The sequence below is a fragment of the Strix uralensis genome, chromosome 6, assembly GCF_047716275.1.
Source record: "Strix uralensis isolate ZFMK-TIS-50842 chromosome 6, bStrUra1, whole genome shotgun sequence".
In the NCBI taxonomy this organism is placed as follows: Eukaryota; Metazoa; Chordata; class Aves; order Strigiformes; family Strigidae; genus Strix; species Strix uralensis.
In genome coordinates this window covers 20,044,288-20,062,267 of record NC_133977.1, presented here as the reverse complement: position 1 = coordinate 20,062,267, position 17,980 = coordinate 20,044,288, and the positions used below count along the sequence as shown (strand labels likewise).

Sequence of the window (17,980 nt, the reverse complement as noted above, 5' to 3'; positions counted from 1 at the left end):
AAATTGTACTGAAAGAACTGCAAGAGAAGTAAGAGGTAGTCAGTCCAGTATGATGATATTCTTCCTCTCCATCATTTCAAAATATTAATTTCAACTGGAAATTATACTGGAAAGGCTTATCCGTAGTCCACTTTTCAATGTAATATAAACCTGAAGCACAAAGCAGCAGATTTTCTTTTTTATTTGTATTCTATTTTCATTAAAGCCCATTAAACTTTTCCTTAGGGGACACTGTAATTTAAAAAAAATGAATGTATTAAAAGAGCATTTTTTAAAAGAAAAAAACCCAACTCTAAAATTACCATGCAATATTTTGCCTTTATGCAAACTTCCCCTTGCTGAGAAATTTACTGCATTGTTAATATGAATTTCTCAGGGAAGCAGGGACAGGTTGGTGTTTTTAAAGATAATAAAGTTTGTTTTTAAATGTAGCAAAGGTAGGCAATTCTAAAGGCCCTGATCAATCACTAAGAAGCTTTGTTGTAAAAAAATACTTCTTTAGAATACAAAGCAGGCTTTTCAGAACATTCAGGCATAAAAGAGGAGGGAAGAGTGAGAGAGGAACATCACAAAAGCAGGCATAATTGATTCATAACATGTAGTGAAGAGATGCAAAACAACAATGTAATTACATACTATTCTGTTTTCCTGCAGCTCCTTGCATATGAATTGACCAGCTTGCATCCCAGTTCTGCTCTGTATTATTAATTTTATTAAGCTGTAAGTTCTTATATTTCAGTCTGTTGTCAGCTTTACAGATTTTTACAGCAGCAGTTGAAATGTAGTGGAGCTGAATGAATGCTTCTTGTGCTAAGTCTTCTGTGTCGCTCCAGATACCAGCGCAGTCTCACCGCAGGCCTTCCTTTCAGTCCCACTAAGCCTCCCAGTAAAAGCAAACTATGCTGCCATCAAGATAATATCCACTCAATTAAGCATGTCTGTGAAAGCATTTCTTAAAAAAAATGGTGGGCCTAAGTTTATGAAAACCTTTCAGACAGCTCTTATCGTAAAGCGACACTGACATTTGCAGGCTTAATTTATGTCTTTGAGAGACATGGGAAAGCTAGAGGAAAAGGGGGATGAGGATGCCGCCTGAGAAGGAAGTCTTTTTTGGTGCAGCTCCTCCCATTTACCTCTATTTACTGCCACAGAGTCCAGCATAGGCTTCAGTTTCACATTCAACTTCACTAGACACTGGAAGAAGATTAAAAAAAGAGAGGATGAGAGAAAAAATATTGACAGTATTTCCACTCTTTTGATGGACAGTCCAGGGAGTAGCAGGGTAAAAAGAGTTCAATCTGCACCGTGTCCCCGCCCTCTTCGCCCCCAGCTATAAATTCCTGTGTAGGTAAAGCTTATTGTTCCCACTGAGATCTCTTTATCTTACTCATCTTACCTGAGACTTTAAGTAAGCCACCAAAAATATAAAAAAACCCACATAAGGTGGCAGAGTTGCTGCTCAACTACTTTAGCTTTCTTGTAATCCTTAAAGATAATCCTTTTGAGGTATCCCCCAAGTGCCTGAGGCTATCTGGTTGCTGGCATCTATGAGCAGGAGGTCCACTGGTTGGATGTCAAGTTGGACAAAGCTGAAATAACCTTTAGATTCTCCCTAGTGCTAAATTCTTATTTCCTATAGATAAGTAAATGACAACAGTACTGTGCTTTCCAAAGCTGGCAAAAAATCCATTTGTGTGCTCAAAATAAAGGAAAATAAAAGTTTTCTTTTTAGATTGCACTGAAATCACCTCTTTTCTACATACCCAGTCCAAAGCTCACAGAAGCCAGTAAGAATCTTTTATCTGGTTTCAGATGGCTTTAAATCAGCTCCAAAATGATATAATTCCTGCATGTCTTTGCTAGAAGTTTCTTCTACCTTCCCCTTTAGTATTAAATGCTTACGTGGAAGGACCACAGGTGCTTTGCTTGGTTTTGTCCCTATGTTAAAGAGAGACAGAACCTCATTAACAGCAGCACCCACATGTGAAGAAAGGGTTAACCAGTTACTTCCCATGGGGTCATATAATGTGCCCTTTCAGGACAGAGGAGTACTATTCTTTTGCAGCTGTTTTGACTAGCAAAAACTGGGTTTTGATGAGACTTGGGTATCATGCTTTCTATGATAGCATGGAAACTACGTATTTGTCATTTGAAATAAAAGGTTGGTGCAAGAGGCAAAAAAAGTAATGACAGAGAAGACAGCAAAAGTTGCTCTTCTAAAAGTGCAGGAAATGATAAGGAAAAGAAAGAAAAGGGGAAGCAGGTACCTTTGCAGTTGATCATTTTCATTATTTGCTTTAAATAGCAGGGTTAACAGCAACCACTTTAAATGGTCCCCAGAGTCCAGACACCACTAAAGAACTGGATTTTTTTATAGCTAGTCTGCAAGCCATGGGAGCTTGGTTAGCTACTGAAGTAAGTATTGGTAGATTTTTAATTGAGCTATTATATGATAATTAAGGGTTAATGGCCCGATTTTAAGATGTGCTGAAAACTTGCAATTTCAGTTGACTTCAGTAGGAAATATGAATGCTCAGCACTTCTGAAAACTCACGCCATGTGTAAGAAGCTGATTTGTGTGGAACTTGAAGCAAATCTGCTTGAAATTATTTCCTTAGAATATGGCACAGACTGGGCAGATAATTTTGCAACCTTGGGCCTGGGGTAAGAGGCAGAGTTTAGTGCAGTCTCTGCCACATATAGTATTGCTCACTGGTGACGGTCATTCATTTGATAGAATGGATGTGGATTTGAAACATTCCCATCACCGTGTCTCAGAGCTGCCCATTTTTAGCTCTATATTTCACACCGTTGTGTATTCCTTAAATCTGCTTTGGCAGAGTCCAAACCAGAAGGGCAGTAATACATTATAAACACCTGAAAATACCTGAAAAGCTCACTGTTATCATTAGCACCTGCGCTACCACTGCCAACTCAGTGTCTAGAGGTAGCAACTCTTGACAGCAATTCATCAGATCCTTTCTGTGCAAAGCCAGTATCCATCCACTGGCAGTTAAGCTTGCTAGTATTTCTTAAATCCTAAGGAAGTTTTTGCAAAGTATTTTTCCAATATACACTTTACATTAAATGAAAAAAAATCAGTGTTTAAAAATCAGTATATTTCAAAGGTTTCTAAGCACAAAGAAGGCATTCTGCACTCACATCCAATCAGCCCTAGGATCTGTAAGCATAAAATGCAGTACAGGCTGTTCCTGGCATAAATGGTATACCAGCAACCTGTACCTGCTACAGGCAACATAGAGGAGAAGGAGCTCATTGGGACAGTGGACTTGGTCTCAGTGTGGCTGTGCAGCTCTTGGCTATGTCTGTGTCCTTTCTGTACTGTTTTTTTTTGCCAAGACTGACCACAAGAGCATGATGTTTTCAATCCTAGTGCCAGGGAGCAAATGCAGAAGTCTGGGCATGACCTACTGCTGTGCTTGTCCCTCCAGGCCTAGGCATATGCCACATTCTTATGGTGGGAGGCAGCCCTCTCATGTACAGTGCCAGGAGGACTGTGAGTGCTTGAGCTGTTTAGATCAATCAGCTTTGCATTGACTACAGCAGAGACCAGAAGCTCAGGTAAATTGGGGATGGATTCAAGAAGCACCCGCACAGTTCTACAGTAATCACTGTATCTTATGAGCTGTAAACACATTTTAAATCCAAAAGTAAATACATATATTTCTTAGAAATACATACCTAAGTGCATATTACAGAGTCTAATAACCCAGGTGCAACAGAGGTTACCAGCTAAATAGCAAGAATGGTTAACTTATAACATTAACTTTGATGAAATAGATTAAAAGGAGTATTTAAGAAAGAATAAACCATGTCATTGATATTCATTTTTACCACAGCACAAGCAATTAATTCTATGGAATACTTACAAAATATACAGTGTAATTTTAAGATACTTTATTTTGTCACACATTAATTTAGATTAGGGATACTTGACAGTGCAGACTTTGCACTTGGTCTATAAAATGTCTTTATTCAGACATTGATTTGATGTTTAAACCATGGATTCTGTATTTAGTATCCTTTCACTTTAGGACTCTTTCATTCTGATCTAGTCTTTTAATTAAACCAACTACTATAATTCCTATGGAAATTAGCTTTTATTTTATTTTTTCCAGCTACCAAAGCATTTTAGTAGGACTTTTCTGATACAAAGTACACAAATTTGATTTTATTTCTGTTTGAGATGTAATTAAAAACTCATTTGATTACTATATATCTGGCCCTGTTTTAATTATTAAACTCCAGTAATCAATTTTCTTTTATGAAGCTTCTGGGAAATTATCTCAAAAGCAACACATTTCTCTCCCTTCTGGCAGACTCTCGACCATTTACTGAATTACATTCATAGCACCTGTTCCTGATCCGGATTAAACCACCAATTTATTCCCAAAGCTCTTTAAGTTTATTTGGCTGTAGCCTAGTCAGCGTTTTCTACCTCCTGGCTGCACTTTTGCTTTCCATTTTATTGCATGAGAACCCCTTGATGTACTGCTCCTCCATGCCACTATTTTTGATGCATCCCTCTTATGAACAGCTTTGCTAGGGATCTGTCTAATTTGGTATCCAGCTTCTTAACACCCAATTTATTATTTGCTGTAGTAGGAAGAGGCTTGGTTGCCAACAGCTGTCTGACATGGGATACCACCACATAGACTCATAGCTCCAGAAACTCCCTCTTTCCTTGCTCCTCCTTGGTGCAGCAGGCAGGCTGTGAGCTGGGGTGAGGGAACCCCTGCCTGGGGGAGTTCCTGTCTCTCCGCAGTGGACCTTGATGCCCACTTGCAGTCCTTCCGCTGCAATGCAGCTGCCTTGCTGCACAGCAGTAGGTACAGGATTGGTGACCTTTCCCATTTTATCCCCTTTTCTGTAAAAGCGGTTCTTAATAGCAGAGTGATAAAGCATGCTGGAGGAGCAGTCATGCTGGAGGCTGCACGATCCAGCGTTAGGAAAAGCCAGATAGGTTTGCAGTTCCCTTCTGCATCCATATATTACCTCAGATGCATGACTAAGCTGTTTCTCCAAAAGTTACTGCATAGCACTGACTTTTTCTTACCACCTTCAATTATTTAGGTGTCTTTTGGACTATATACTGCTCTGCCCACAGCATACTTTCACAAGGTATAGCTCCTCTTACATAGAAGCTCCTCCAGTACAAGGAAAGGTTAAAGGCACTTCAGCAATACGTTGTGTGTACCTGGGAGTGGGGCAGGGCTGCCTGAAGGAAGAGCTCAAAAGGGGGAGAGCATGAAATACTCAGAGGAAGCTATTTATGGGAGAAGGTAAGGAGGGGAGAGTGGTTTTTATTGGGCATAGAGATGTGTTTCTTAGGTATATTTTGCTAGATAAAGCATAGAGAATGCAAAAATAGTAGAGGTAGCAACAAACCACTTCAGGGAGAAGGTGATGGGTAGCAGTGGACGCACTTGTTGGTAGATCTACCTCCTGGGTTGAAGGGTGGTGGTGGGGGAGAGGTCTTGATCTGCTAAATCACCTTCATCTCTGGGAAAGGATGTTAGCTGAAACAGCCAAGATGCAGCACAGATGTGGCCAAAGTCTAAACTATTGCTAAAGCAAATACAACATTTTGTTGTATTCTAAGACTAATACCAAATCCTTTTAAAAAGGAGCACAGTATGCCCTAACTTACAAACAGAGCAGGACCTCCAGAGTATATACTTTTTTTTTTACCCTGGAGATTCTCATCCAAATATTGACCAATTCTGACCTTGCTTAACTTACGAGCTTTGACAAGATTACAGCTTATGGAAGTATGGTTGTGGGTCTAATATTTGTAAAGTGAGTTTATGGAATAAGACCATATAAATTCATTTTTATGACTGAGCACATATCAAAAAGTTATAGGTCTCAGTGTTCACTCTACTTTGGAACCCAGTGGTTTCTAATGAATCACTTTTATTATGTAGGCAGTTTCTGAGTTGGAAGGGAGGACTAGTGACCGAGAAGCCATAGGGATAAATTCAGACCTGGTGTAAGCAGCATATGAAGCATTGCTGAAGTCAAGAGAGTCGTGACCAGTTACAGCAAAGCTGAATTGGACTCCTGAGTTTTGCTGAAGTGGCTTTCACGTGAGAATACATAGGCCAAAGGCGAGCCATTTATCTGGAAGTCCTTGAACTTCAGATTCGTTCAGATAAAAGGGAACCTGTACTGCAGTCATCCACAGATTTGATCTTCATAATACAAATACTTGATGGAAGTTGTTTTGAAAACCACTAAGTATTTCTGTATGTATGCCTGTGTACTAAAACCAAAAAGAGTGCTAAAATTCTTCTATAGGTAGAATACAGAAGATAAAGTGATACAGAGAAGATATAGGGATTAACTTCTATGAACCTTTGACTGTTTGCATATATGAATAAATTATTTCCCCTACTGATTCAGGGCCATATTTAATCATTATATTTCAGAAAAAAATACTGTATTTGGGAGGGGGCTGAGTTGATGAAAAAAATAAATTACCACAATTTCCTCATAGTTGAAGGAGACTTTGTTTATTCTGGCTAAGGCTTACTGAGGAGGGGTCCGGGTCATCAAGTACATAATGCATCGGTGCATTGTGTTTTCGTTTCTGCCAGGGAATTTTTTTCTGATGCCTAAAAATGTAATTAGATTAAATGAATATACTACTAACTTTCCTGATAGAAAACAGGAGTTTCTTTTAGCTTCTCTATAGAAATTGTTAGCAGTGTGGAAGGAAGCCAGTTGTGACTGGAAAGGGATCTAATACATGCACAATTGTTCAGCTCTTCCACTATGAATTAGCATTGTGCTTCTTTCTGGTGATGGTACAGTAGCAGGAATAATGCTGCACTCCTTTGTAAGTAAACATGCATACTACAGAGGAATGATTATAAAGTAAGGTTCTCCACTGGTAAAATGTGCCAGGTACTTCAGGGAGGAAAATATGTACAGAGCTCCTGGTAGCCAAATGTGCTTTGACCAATATCAAGCGTGCTGTGCTGTCAAAGGGAAAGAGTAATACTGAAGGACTGGGTACCCACTGAAGTAGCTCAACTGATGTGTTGCTATAGCTGCAAATGATTCATCTGTTCATAATAATTTCATGAAACCAAGGGTTTGCTTGGAAGAGGAAGAGTTATTATTTCATAAACAACTTCTTATTTGGCTCTGCTGTTTATGGTTTGATTCTATGCATAAAGCATGCAAGAGACAGAATGTTTCTAACTCTTTTCCTTTCAACATTTTAACCAAGCAACTGATCAATGTCTTCTGCCTTGATATTAAATGGATTTTGAAAAACTCTTCAAACCATATCAGTCTCATATCCTTATTTAGTTCTTTGAATTTGCCCTCAGCTGGGAATTCTGCAGGCAACTGTGATTCTGTTGTGTTAAACACTTACTTGAAGCATTTCATCCATCATCATTTCTCGTCCTTTTCTGATGCAATGTAGTTTGTGCTTTGTCTTTCTTGAAACTGAATGGCTGTTAAATTATCCATTTATCTTCTTTCAGATTTGCTGTACAATTTGAGTTCCCTCTATTGGCTGTCTCTTCTACCTTATCTACCAACTTTTCAATCTACTTCCTCAGATCTTTATATACATTTCCATACACAACTGTATGTCCTTTGCAACACATTGCGCAGATAATTCTAAATAAGACAGCAACAGAAATTGTAGTATTATGAATTATTCACTTTTTCTCACAGATCCAGCTGAAAGCCTTTAGTGAAGCTTAGCCTTTAGTAAAGCTTAGCTTCCCCAGCTTCACTTAGCTTAGTTTTACTAAAGTCAATGGCAAATATTGGTTTTTCTATCTTCTCCCAAATACCTTGGCACAAGATGACTATTTGAGAAGTAAGTTGAAGTATTCTTGTTTGAAGGCAAAAGGTACTCATTTCTGCTGCCTCCTTTTCTAAGCATTTCTAAATTCCTAAAATTGTCAATAGTAATACAATGTTTCATCAATAATCGCACCAAATTATGAAAATCCTAGCAAAAATAAATGTTCTGTTAATTTCCAAAAGAAAAATTAATCCTTCCTTGCGCTTGGGAAACAAGAAAAGAGGATCAGGATCTTTCTGCCTATTGTAAAAAGGTGTTTGTGATACTCATAGACACAAAAATCCTTGCTCTGAAACCACCAAAACTGTGCCTCTCCATATTACTCTGTAAAATAGTGACTGACTGGGAAGGAAATTGCAAATAAAAGCATTCTTTCTTCTTTTCCCAGTTTTTCTTTCTTGTATAGCGCTTCACCTTTTCTCTCCGTTAGTACAAAAGTAGCAGAAAAAACCCAGACTCTTAGGTTAAGGGCATGAGGTAAGAAAAACAGTTTGCTGATGCTTATTCCCTTACTGGAAGTTGGGATACAGTCACTGTATCTGAGTTTTCTGAAAGTTCAAGAGAATTCATTCTGGGTGGCCCCATTTAGATTAATCATTAGTAGACAAGCAACAAGGCCACAGAAGTGCTGAACCTAGTTGAGTTCCTATTTCAAGGCTAGAGAAAGATCCTTCTGCAGCGCCAAAATCTCCTTTCTCTGGGACAAACCCATATTCCTAATGTAATCCTTAGCTACCAACTCCTCCCAGCACTGGCATTTGGCCTGATTAAGTTTCCTCTGAAGCAAATTTCTTGCAAACACAGCAGAATATGTTGCACCTGCTCTTCCTTGGATAATATTACCCTCTGGATTTCAACAGAAAGTGAGACTAATTTGATCTGCCAACGTCTGTGCAGCCTCAGTCCATGGTGTATCACATACTGCATCCTGAGCCTATCTGCCTTACTAATCCTTGTCAGCCAGGCAGTCCCAGGAAGCATAGATACATCATCTCTCACACTCTGTCCAAATCAAATGTCAGAAATAAGCCCTGCCAAAAGTGTGCATCTTTATGGTATTCTTTAGGATCTTTCAAAAGTTATCCTTTTCTTCCCTCAATGTGCTACAAAAGAAAAGCTGATCTCAATGAGAATTACACAGAGCTGATCAAATTGCTTCCTGTGAACACATTTTTCCAAATAGCTTAGTCCTGATCCTCCCCCTCCCCCTTTTTTTTACTTGTTAAAGCACTTCTCAACAACTTGTGAACATATTTCAGGGAATGTCTTATAATATTGCTCACCGTGAACAGCTCACGATGTGGTGCTATCCCTGCCCCCTGACTAGTTGCAAACTTAAAATAGAACATGACTTTTGTACAAAGAATTGCAGGTATGGGTGAATAGTGGGTACAGCAAGCCATTTCCAAAATGTTCATACAGAAAAACTCTTCCTCATTAAATAATTTAAAAAAATTTTCAGTTCTGACTGTATAAAGTTGACAGAAACATCTGAAGGAAAAAGTCATTGTTTTGGCTGCATCCAGTGACTCTTGCCTGAGTAAGGACTAAGCCATCCCATACCATTCCAGGCTATTCTGGACAAAGCAGGACTTCTAGAGGAGTGGTCCAAACCCTGAATTTCTTATACAATATTTCCTTATGCAAAATTGTAATTGAAGGAATGAGGGAAAGAGAGAAGTGTTAACTGAGGAAGGGCTTCATCAGGATACAGCAGTGTAAGCATGATTGTTAAAGCATGCCTTTTCCTCCTTCTGCCTTATAATTGTAACTAGAATATACACTTTTGGAAAAAAATCACTGTGTGTACATATGCACTTCCAATTCAGGTGTCAAAGTCAACTCTTGAACTGAGGAAGTTAAAGCACAGAGGTAGCCATGACTGTGGAGATTTCTGTGTATTTTTTCTCTGCTTTGTAAAGGTTCTACCATTTATGATACCCTGTGCATTTAATGTATGCTTACAAGCAGAATAGATGCTTTTGCAGATACTCTAAAGACAGATTTAATTACAAGGGTAGACATTATCTTCTGTAGGAAGACAGGCATATCAGAGCTCTTGGAGTTGTAGACAGAGTGATTAGATTTCTTTCTAAGTACATCAAACAATGTGATAAAGAAGGACTCTGTCCCTCCACATTCCGTTCAAAGCATTTAAAGTACTTGCTAGGCTATACATAAGTGTTTCTACTCCTCCCAGATTCCCCCTAGAATCCTGGATGGAGTAATGCAAATTCACTTCTGTAGATACTATTTTATGTTTAAAGCTCTCAATACCCAAGAAAATCTTGAATAGCACTAAAAATAGCACTAAAATGGAGCAGTTCAATGGAGCACCAAGGTAGAGGTGAGCAGGGCAATCTCAGACATGCATAAGTTGTAAAAGCCGTGAGCTTCTTTATCTTCCACAAAGACATCTCCCTTAAATTTAAATAGCTGCTGTCATTGTCACTGACTACCTGACTATGTATTTATCTGCCCAGAAGCAGAGTGCATGGCCTTTGGCCCTGCTATTCATAGTGTTACTGTCTCTGCCTAACAATGCTGTGAACAGAGCTGGGCTTCTGTTAGCATCTTTTGTTTGATGGGAATCGCTGAAGCTTTGATGTTGTTTGTGAGAAAAATAATGATTAAAAAGAGTAAGACCTTCACTCTCCCACTCTGTCTGCTCCCCACAGAGAAATCTAATCTGAGTTGGGAAAAATCTGTGACTGATCCTGTCTTAGGTATACACAAACCACAGAGACCAGGAGAGAAATCTGTTACTGTTGAAACTCTTAGCATCTCTTTACAGGAGGGTCAGAGAGGTGATTTTTCTTAATGATCAAAATTTTGTTTCCTGTTACACAAATGTGTATGTCCAAATAAGTACAGAATACTTGCTCTGTGTGGTGAATACAGCTGTCAGTGTAGCCATAGTGCTTTATTTTCAGTGGGATGTCTTAGATTTTCTGCTTTAAGTAGCATGTGCTTCCCCTTTATAGAATATTCTAACAAAAAAGGGGATGATTACTTCATACTGGAACTACATTACTAGATTTGAAATGCTCTACAGTTCCAAAAAATGCATTTTTCCTTATAAATTATTATTCTAATAAGCTTGTTTCTCATCTCTACTGATGAACGCTTTTCTTGCTGGCATTTTTGAATGAAGAGCAAATGTGATGCAGTAAAGCGTAACTAAAACCTCTAAAATCAGAGCTTCAGAGTAAATGGATGGCTGTTCTGATACTCAAGGCAAAAACTCCACTGTCACATAAAAATACTCTGATCAGTGATCACTACAGTAACAAAAAAGTAAATTCAATAAAATTATAATGTCCCAAGTGTAATAAAAAGCAATGAACAAAAAATTGGGAAGCTTTCATCTTCACAAACCTTTGATCCAGAGTGTGAAGGAAACAGATTTGATTACTAAGGTATTTTGAAATTTGAGGTGACTTGATTTCCACATTGAGCAGCAGATGTGGGAGAAAGCAAAGGAGCAGAGCTGTGGCTTACCTTGTGCCAAGAGCAGTCAGGTTTACAGAGCAAATACAAAAAGGTTTGGGATTTAGACACTTGGATATGGGAAATCTAGCTGTGTGTGATTCCTGGTATTTATTTATTTACATCCCCAGTTATCATTATATATCTATATTCAGCTTCAAGCTCTATGTTAGCTTATGATGTAGCACGTTTTGGATATCTGTGACCTTCTTTCTTCTGGGTGGGATGGGTATTTCAAGGGGCAGTCAAACACGATTACTAATGGAAGTTGCACAGATCTTGATGATTTGCTAGTCACTTGTAAAGCTCCTCATATAAAGGGGCCAAACTCAGAAAACACTTCTAGCCAGGTAAGCAGAGGGATGTGATACACATCCCCCAATAAAGGAGACTTCATTATCCTTTACTTGGGAGAAGAACTGCACCTCAGAGTGGCTTGTCTTGAGCTACTTTAAGGAATTGCAGAGGGCAGAGCAGATGCATAAGGAGGAGGTAGTGCCAAATCTCCACAGAAGACTGATCAAGTCCCAGAGAATGTTTCAGAACGGAGAAAAAATTACAAGGCTAGGAAGGCCATAACTCTAAAATGCTCTGCAAAGTTTATATACTGTTTTAAATATGAAACATTCCTGATGGGCACTCTGGTATGTAGCCTAGCTCATAAGCCTGGACTGTGGAGAAGATATGGTTTGTTATAGTACTGTCGGTGGCACTGGGGTGGTGTCAGACCACTCCTGGAAGTTTGGACTGTGAAGTTTCTTCTGTATTTCACGCTTCAGAGATCCCAAGAATTGCCTACTCTTGGGAACTACTTTGAGCAAAGAAAATTCAAGGGGGCTCTGCTGATCTGCTCTCTGACTTTAATGGAAGTTACCAGCATTCACTGGTTGCTGGGACCATCTCTACTGTGTGGGTGTCAAATAACACAGAGCACAGCATTAGGTCCTGCTGTAGCAACTGCATTGGTATGGACGCATGCATTCCCCACAGAGTTCCCTTCGGGGATCTGGATGTTAGGATCTGCCCACATGGATTTGGGACTTCTAATCACTAGCATGGACAAAACTACATGCAAAAGCCTTGATTTTGTTCTCTATGGTATAATGTTGTAATTTTGGTATCAAAATGAGTGTCAAATGTTTATTTCAAACATACGGTTTTTATAAGCGCTATGCTAGTGAGCTATACAAGTACCGCTAAGATTTTACTAATTTGTCAGCTGCCACTACGCTTCTTTATGTTGCATTTGTAATGATGTAACCCATTCTCTCTCCACATGCAGTTCCTACAACATATTACAACAGCTACAATTTTAAAGAATGCATTTGGAAAGAAAAAAAAGAAATCTAGGACTTGGCCATAGTTGTAGTGTTCAGCCAGCCCTGAACGGAGGATTTACAATGCCTGAATACACTGCTGATGTGATATGTGTATTGAGGTTTGATTAAGCTGGATATGAAAATTAAAACTTGGCTCCACATTGAAGAGAGAATCTCCCGCAGTGTGATACTATGACATCAAGTTTTCTGTTTACCCCTAAGGCTGGAGCTGCAATGACTTCCAGGTTTGATGGTGTCTCTTTTTTAAGTTGTTGAGCAGCAGGCTAATAGCTGCACAGCATGATGCAAAGACAGCAGAAAGCAGGGAAATCAGATGTGAATATATTCCCCAGAGATCTCCTGCTAAGATGGAGCTAACTAACCAGAGCTTTAGTGCTCAGATGTAGTCTTCTCATGCAGAGGATGGGCTGATTATCAGCCCTTTCTGCTTTATTGTACATTTTTGGATTACAGATGCTATTACAAATCATGAATTCTGGTATAATATGCATTCTAGAGTAATATGAACTATTATATTGAAAGGAACATTATTTTTAAAGAGTTTTCATCCAATGTCAGTCATGTCACCTCCCTCCACCATTGTTGTCCAAAATGATCTTGGTATTTTAAAAAATACAGGTTTATATTCTTCTGTGCTTGCTTTGCCTTGTTTGAAAGCTATAGCTTTAGTTTATTTCATCATGACAAAGACTGACCTAAGAAAGGGACAGGATCTACTGACAAAGCAGTACGCCACCTCGCTGTTCACAGAAGCGCATGTTGTCCATGTTACACCACAGAAGCCTTTGTGGCTGGACAGTCACTTCACTATTACAACAGCAGCAGCCTCAGATGCCACAAGGTGTAGAGGGCAGTGGAAGCAGATCATCCTTCTTACCTCGTATGCTACTGGTGACATATCTGGTCTGTACAATGAAAAGGAACTGCCAATCTGTTTTTGTTTCTGTGCAGGGAAGCTACATTCAGGGACAAGATCATCAGTTTAATGTTAACATGGGAGCTGGTACCTGCTTCCCAACTCGGCTTAGTATCATCAGTGGCCCGTTCATTGCTTGGAGATAAGAAGCAGTTTCAGGTGCAGTGGTAACCGGGGGAACTTGTTGCAGTTCCCCAAAAATGCCTAGCGAGAACATCCCCATGTTTTCCCAGATATCAGTGGCCAATCTGGCAGTCTTTATTGACATAAGGTGGTCTGCGTGGTTTCAGTAAGTAGGAGGAAGACTGGCAGACACAGTTATTGATGGTTGAGTTTCTACAGTGTTATTTGCCATTTATCATCCTGCACATGTAGCTCTGCTTTCTATACAAATAAGACAGAAGAAGTTAAAATGGTGAAGCTTATGTTACACAGGTCAAATCCTGAAGCTGGTTTAATCCAATGAGAGAGAAGCATTATTCTGGTCATCTACAGCCTTAACAAAGTAGTACTTCAGAGCTTATGCACCTTATACCAAGCACCCACGCAGTCTGTGTAGAAGCATGATTAAAAGAATAAACTCCAAGTTAAACAGCATACAGGCTAAACCACAAATCATGTCACTGACCTTAAAGGTTTGGCCTAGAGGGCCCCTTAACAGTTTGGAAGGAGCCAGAAGGGAGTGCAAAGGCTCTCATTTTCCTTTGGGTCACACATATTTGGACAGGTTTGACAACAGCACCTAACGAGGCCGTCTCTCTGGCACCTCTCTGCAGAGCACTCCACGCCTTGCCATGATGAGAATCAGTTTGTTTCAAACATAATAAAACGAACAGTTGCCCTATCAGCTTTTAAAACTTAGAGAGCAATTATGTTTACAGATAATTCCACCTTCAGAAAATCTGAAGATTTCTGCATAGAATTCAGACTTTTGGTAAAGTCAAAGAAAGATAAAGAGTTCAAACAGCCTTCAAGGCTGCACTGTAAGCTAACTCTTTTCCCCTAGAGAGGCAAGAACAATCTTCTCTGGACTCTATAGGAGCAGTAAGTAAAAATTACCTCATACAATGGCATGCAGATGCTATCAATCCACTCGAGCTGCAACCTGGGTAGTTCATCTTTCCTGTTCCGATCAAAAATGGCCTGAATTGAGAAGGGAACAAAACTGTCATGCTTTATTACACTGGAGTATTTTACAGACACATCATCCAGCACTTTGGAGCTATGATCAAATTCTCACAACCAGAACACTTTGTAAACTGTAATCAATCTTTGCAGCAGTCTTCTTACTGCTTTGTCTGGCATGAAAAATAAACTGTTTATTTTCAATTCTGTTTTGAAATTTGTAGGCTGTTTTGAATTTTATAATTCTGTGATGTAACATAAATGCTTCACAGTTGGAGTTAAGCTGGTAAGAAACCTTGTGCAGAAATGTAAAGTAGATACCTTTGAGTAGAAATTTCCCTTTTCTCACATTGGGTTTTCTAGCTCAGCAGAATGAACAGGGATGGTGGATCTGAGCCAGCTCCCCCCTCCCAGTTACAGACCCTTTCTGCAGAACCAGCTATGTCTGTGAATCCAAAGGGTGAGGAATCAACAGATCCATTTTGGGAGCAGTTCTCAATTTGTTCCTCTGGAAACAGCCTAATTCGTTGCTCACTGCACTCCCCCAGAGAGGAAATTATGGAAGTCGAAGCTGATGTTTAAGAGGCTCAATTATTGGCTGAAAGGAGATGGAAGAAACTGAGTTCTGCAGAGTTTGAATGTGAGTTGTTTTCTCCATACTCTGCCTGAGATTACTTGGGCCCATCAGCTTTCCATCTACAGGATTTTAATCCTCTTTCTAGTGGCCCATCCACACATTTTACTGAATGTCTCTTTTTTTTTTTTTTTTCTTTTTCTTTTTTTTTTTTTTTTAATCTCTCTCTGAATATGCCAAGTTTTAAAGAGTTCTGTCTTTTTTGGTGGAAAGTCTGTTCTTATTCTGGGCCTGTCTCAAGGTTGATGTCTCCTCAGAAAACTTACTTTCCTACTCTACCTTCTAGAAACTCTAGACTACACACATTACATTACATTAAATGTCTGGTTGAATTCTTCTAGTTGTAGCCTGCTCTTTCTGACATACACAGGTATCACACAGTGTATCTAAATAAGACCAGGAGATAAGATTCAAGGACTCTGTGATCTTAAATGAGACTCTTGGGTTTGATTTTTGGAAAATTCTGTATTTCCTATTTAAATCATTTTGAAAAATCCTGTCATTTTCAGATTGTTATAAGCACAACGCAAGAAAAAAAATCCTTGGGTTATAAGACAAGAGAATATCACATTATCTTGCTAACAACTCTCTTATCTAACTAGCAGCAATACCTATCTAGGTGGCTTGACATAGTGATATGTCATGAAATACATCAGCATTTGATCTTGTTTAAAAATTCCTCATTAATGTGGTAAAACTGTACATGATTTTGACCCTTAGCCATCAACTGTTAGAACTGATGAACTCTGTGATTATTTACTGGTCTTATCTCCCAACATAAAACACTTAATACATCAGTTTACTGGATTTTTTAAATTGTGAAGGGCCAAACAGAGAGGAAAATCTTCCTTCAAGCTGTATGACTTCAAAGTATCCTACATGTGGCCCACAAATTACTGTAGTCCTTGGTGCGGACTGTAGAGCCCAAAGGAATAGTGAGAGGGCTCCTATGATGGAGGAAATACTGAAGATATTTATAGGTGGTTGGATGCAGATTTTCAGAAGACATGAGTCCAGAAGAAAGCTCTGGCTTTTGTCTTTCTCTGCACTTCTGCCAAGTCTACAGTTTGTCCAAAATGTAGCTGTAACAATACACCTTAAAATAATTCTTAAGGTGAGTGGACCTGGGCCATTTGCACTGGAATTCATTGCTACTTGAAGACAGTGACATTAATGTGTCTGTTGAAATAAAATTACTTTCCATTATGTTTCATTAGCATGAGAAACACACTTTGCAAATTTTATATACAAGGCAGGAAAGGCACTTATACCCATATTATATTGAATGGTACTTGCAGTTATTCAGGCCTAGATTTGGTCTCAGAATTGTGAATATCATGACTGACTGATTGCTCATCTACTGGACTATAACTACCAATTTTTCTAAGATGTACACACAGAACTTCTATAGGGAAGAACTCCATTAATGTCCCAACCTCTGACAGTACATAAAGTGAAAAGCCATTTGTTGTATCTGAGCATTATTTACTACAAACTTTTTAACTTTATTGACTTCATTACATCACCACAGGCTCATGTGCAAGTACTACTGAAGTGAGAACAAGTCTGAGCCACTGGAATAATCTTTTTATTTTTGGAAGCATAAACATATTTTTGAATGGCTTGTAAGTTAAATTCTTTAGAATACTTTCTGTTACCCTTCTCCTGTTGCCTTCATATGATGGCTTGTCAACATTTAGAAGTATTTAACCTGGATAAGGCTTTCTCTCTGAATCATTCACTGAAAATCTTGATGACACTTTTTTTCTTAGTTCTTGTTTGACACTTTATATTCCACTCCTATATTCCATTCCTATATTCCATTCAATACCAATTTATCCTTTCAATGACAGTGTTATATTTAGTTGTATACCTATACAGCATTTGATACATCAAATAACACAGACATCTGCAGTATAAAGTAAATCCGACAATTTTGATTTCCATAAGTAGATGTTGATTTTTTATTTGAATGCCATGTATTGAAAACAATAACTGTTGCTTAGAAAGTTAACTGACAGAATAAGCTTGGGAATAGGTACAGAAAGTGGGGAAAAGGGCTCAATGCAAAACTGAGTTGACTGAAGAACTTTTATGTATGGCTCTAAATTCATGTCCTTATTGGACAGAGCTTTTATTTATCCCAAGATTTTTCTTTACATACAAAATACAGTTAGTTTTTCTGAATAAACCCAATGATATTTTCTTACCCTATTCAAGTTAGTAACTATTTCAGAAGTAATAAAAACTTACTGAAGGGGTGAGTTTGAGTTCAGATCTTTCTCTGTCCCCTTGTTCAAAGAACTCACTGGTTACCAGCTCAGCTGCCTAAAACATAAATCATGATAAAGATTAGAGTTCTTGCTACATAATTTTTAGGGTAATGAATTCTTGCTCAGACCATGACTTCAGCCTGTGCTTAATGGTAAAGAAGTGAAGTCACTTACATGACTGATGTTAGGTTCATGTTTGTACAGTTTTCATGACTGCGCATACGGGGGTATAAACAGCCATAACCACTGATAGGCACACTTACCCCATTTTGATAGGGAATTGACTGGGGAAATGACACTGCAATGTCGAGGTAGCACTCAATGCAGTTATATGCAACTTAAGTATTGAGA

General features: G+C 38.8%; 1 protein-coding gene across 1 annotated transcript in view; it reads right to left on the bottom strand.

Moving 5' to 3' along the window:
• Positions 1–858: 858 nt before the first annotated feature.
• The window catches only part of PDE11A (phosphodiesterase 11A), a 137,414-nt gene continuing 120,292 nt past the window's right edge, over positions 859–17,980 (bottom strand). The window contains exons 18-20 of the mRNA XM_074872268.1: positions 17,610–17,680; positions 14,657–14,740; positions 859–1,194 (exon numbers count right to left, since the gene is read on the bottom strand). Of these exons, the coding sequence (XP_074728369.1) occupies positions 1,033–1,194; positions 14,657–14,740; positions 17,610–17,680 (317 nt within the window). The 3' untranslated portion in view covers positions 859–1,032. The remainder of the gene's footprint in view (positions 1,195–14,656; positions 14,741–17,609; positions 17,681–17,980) is intronic.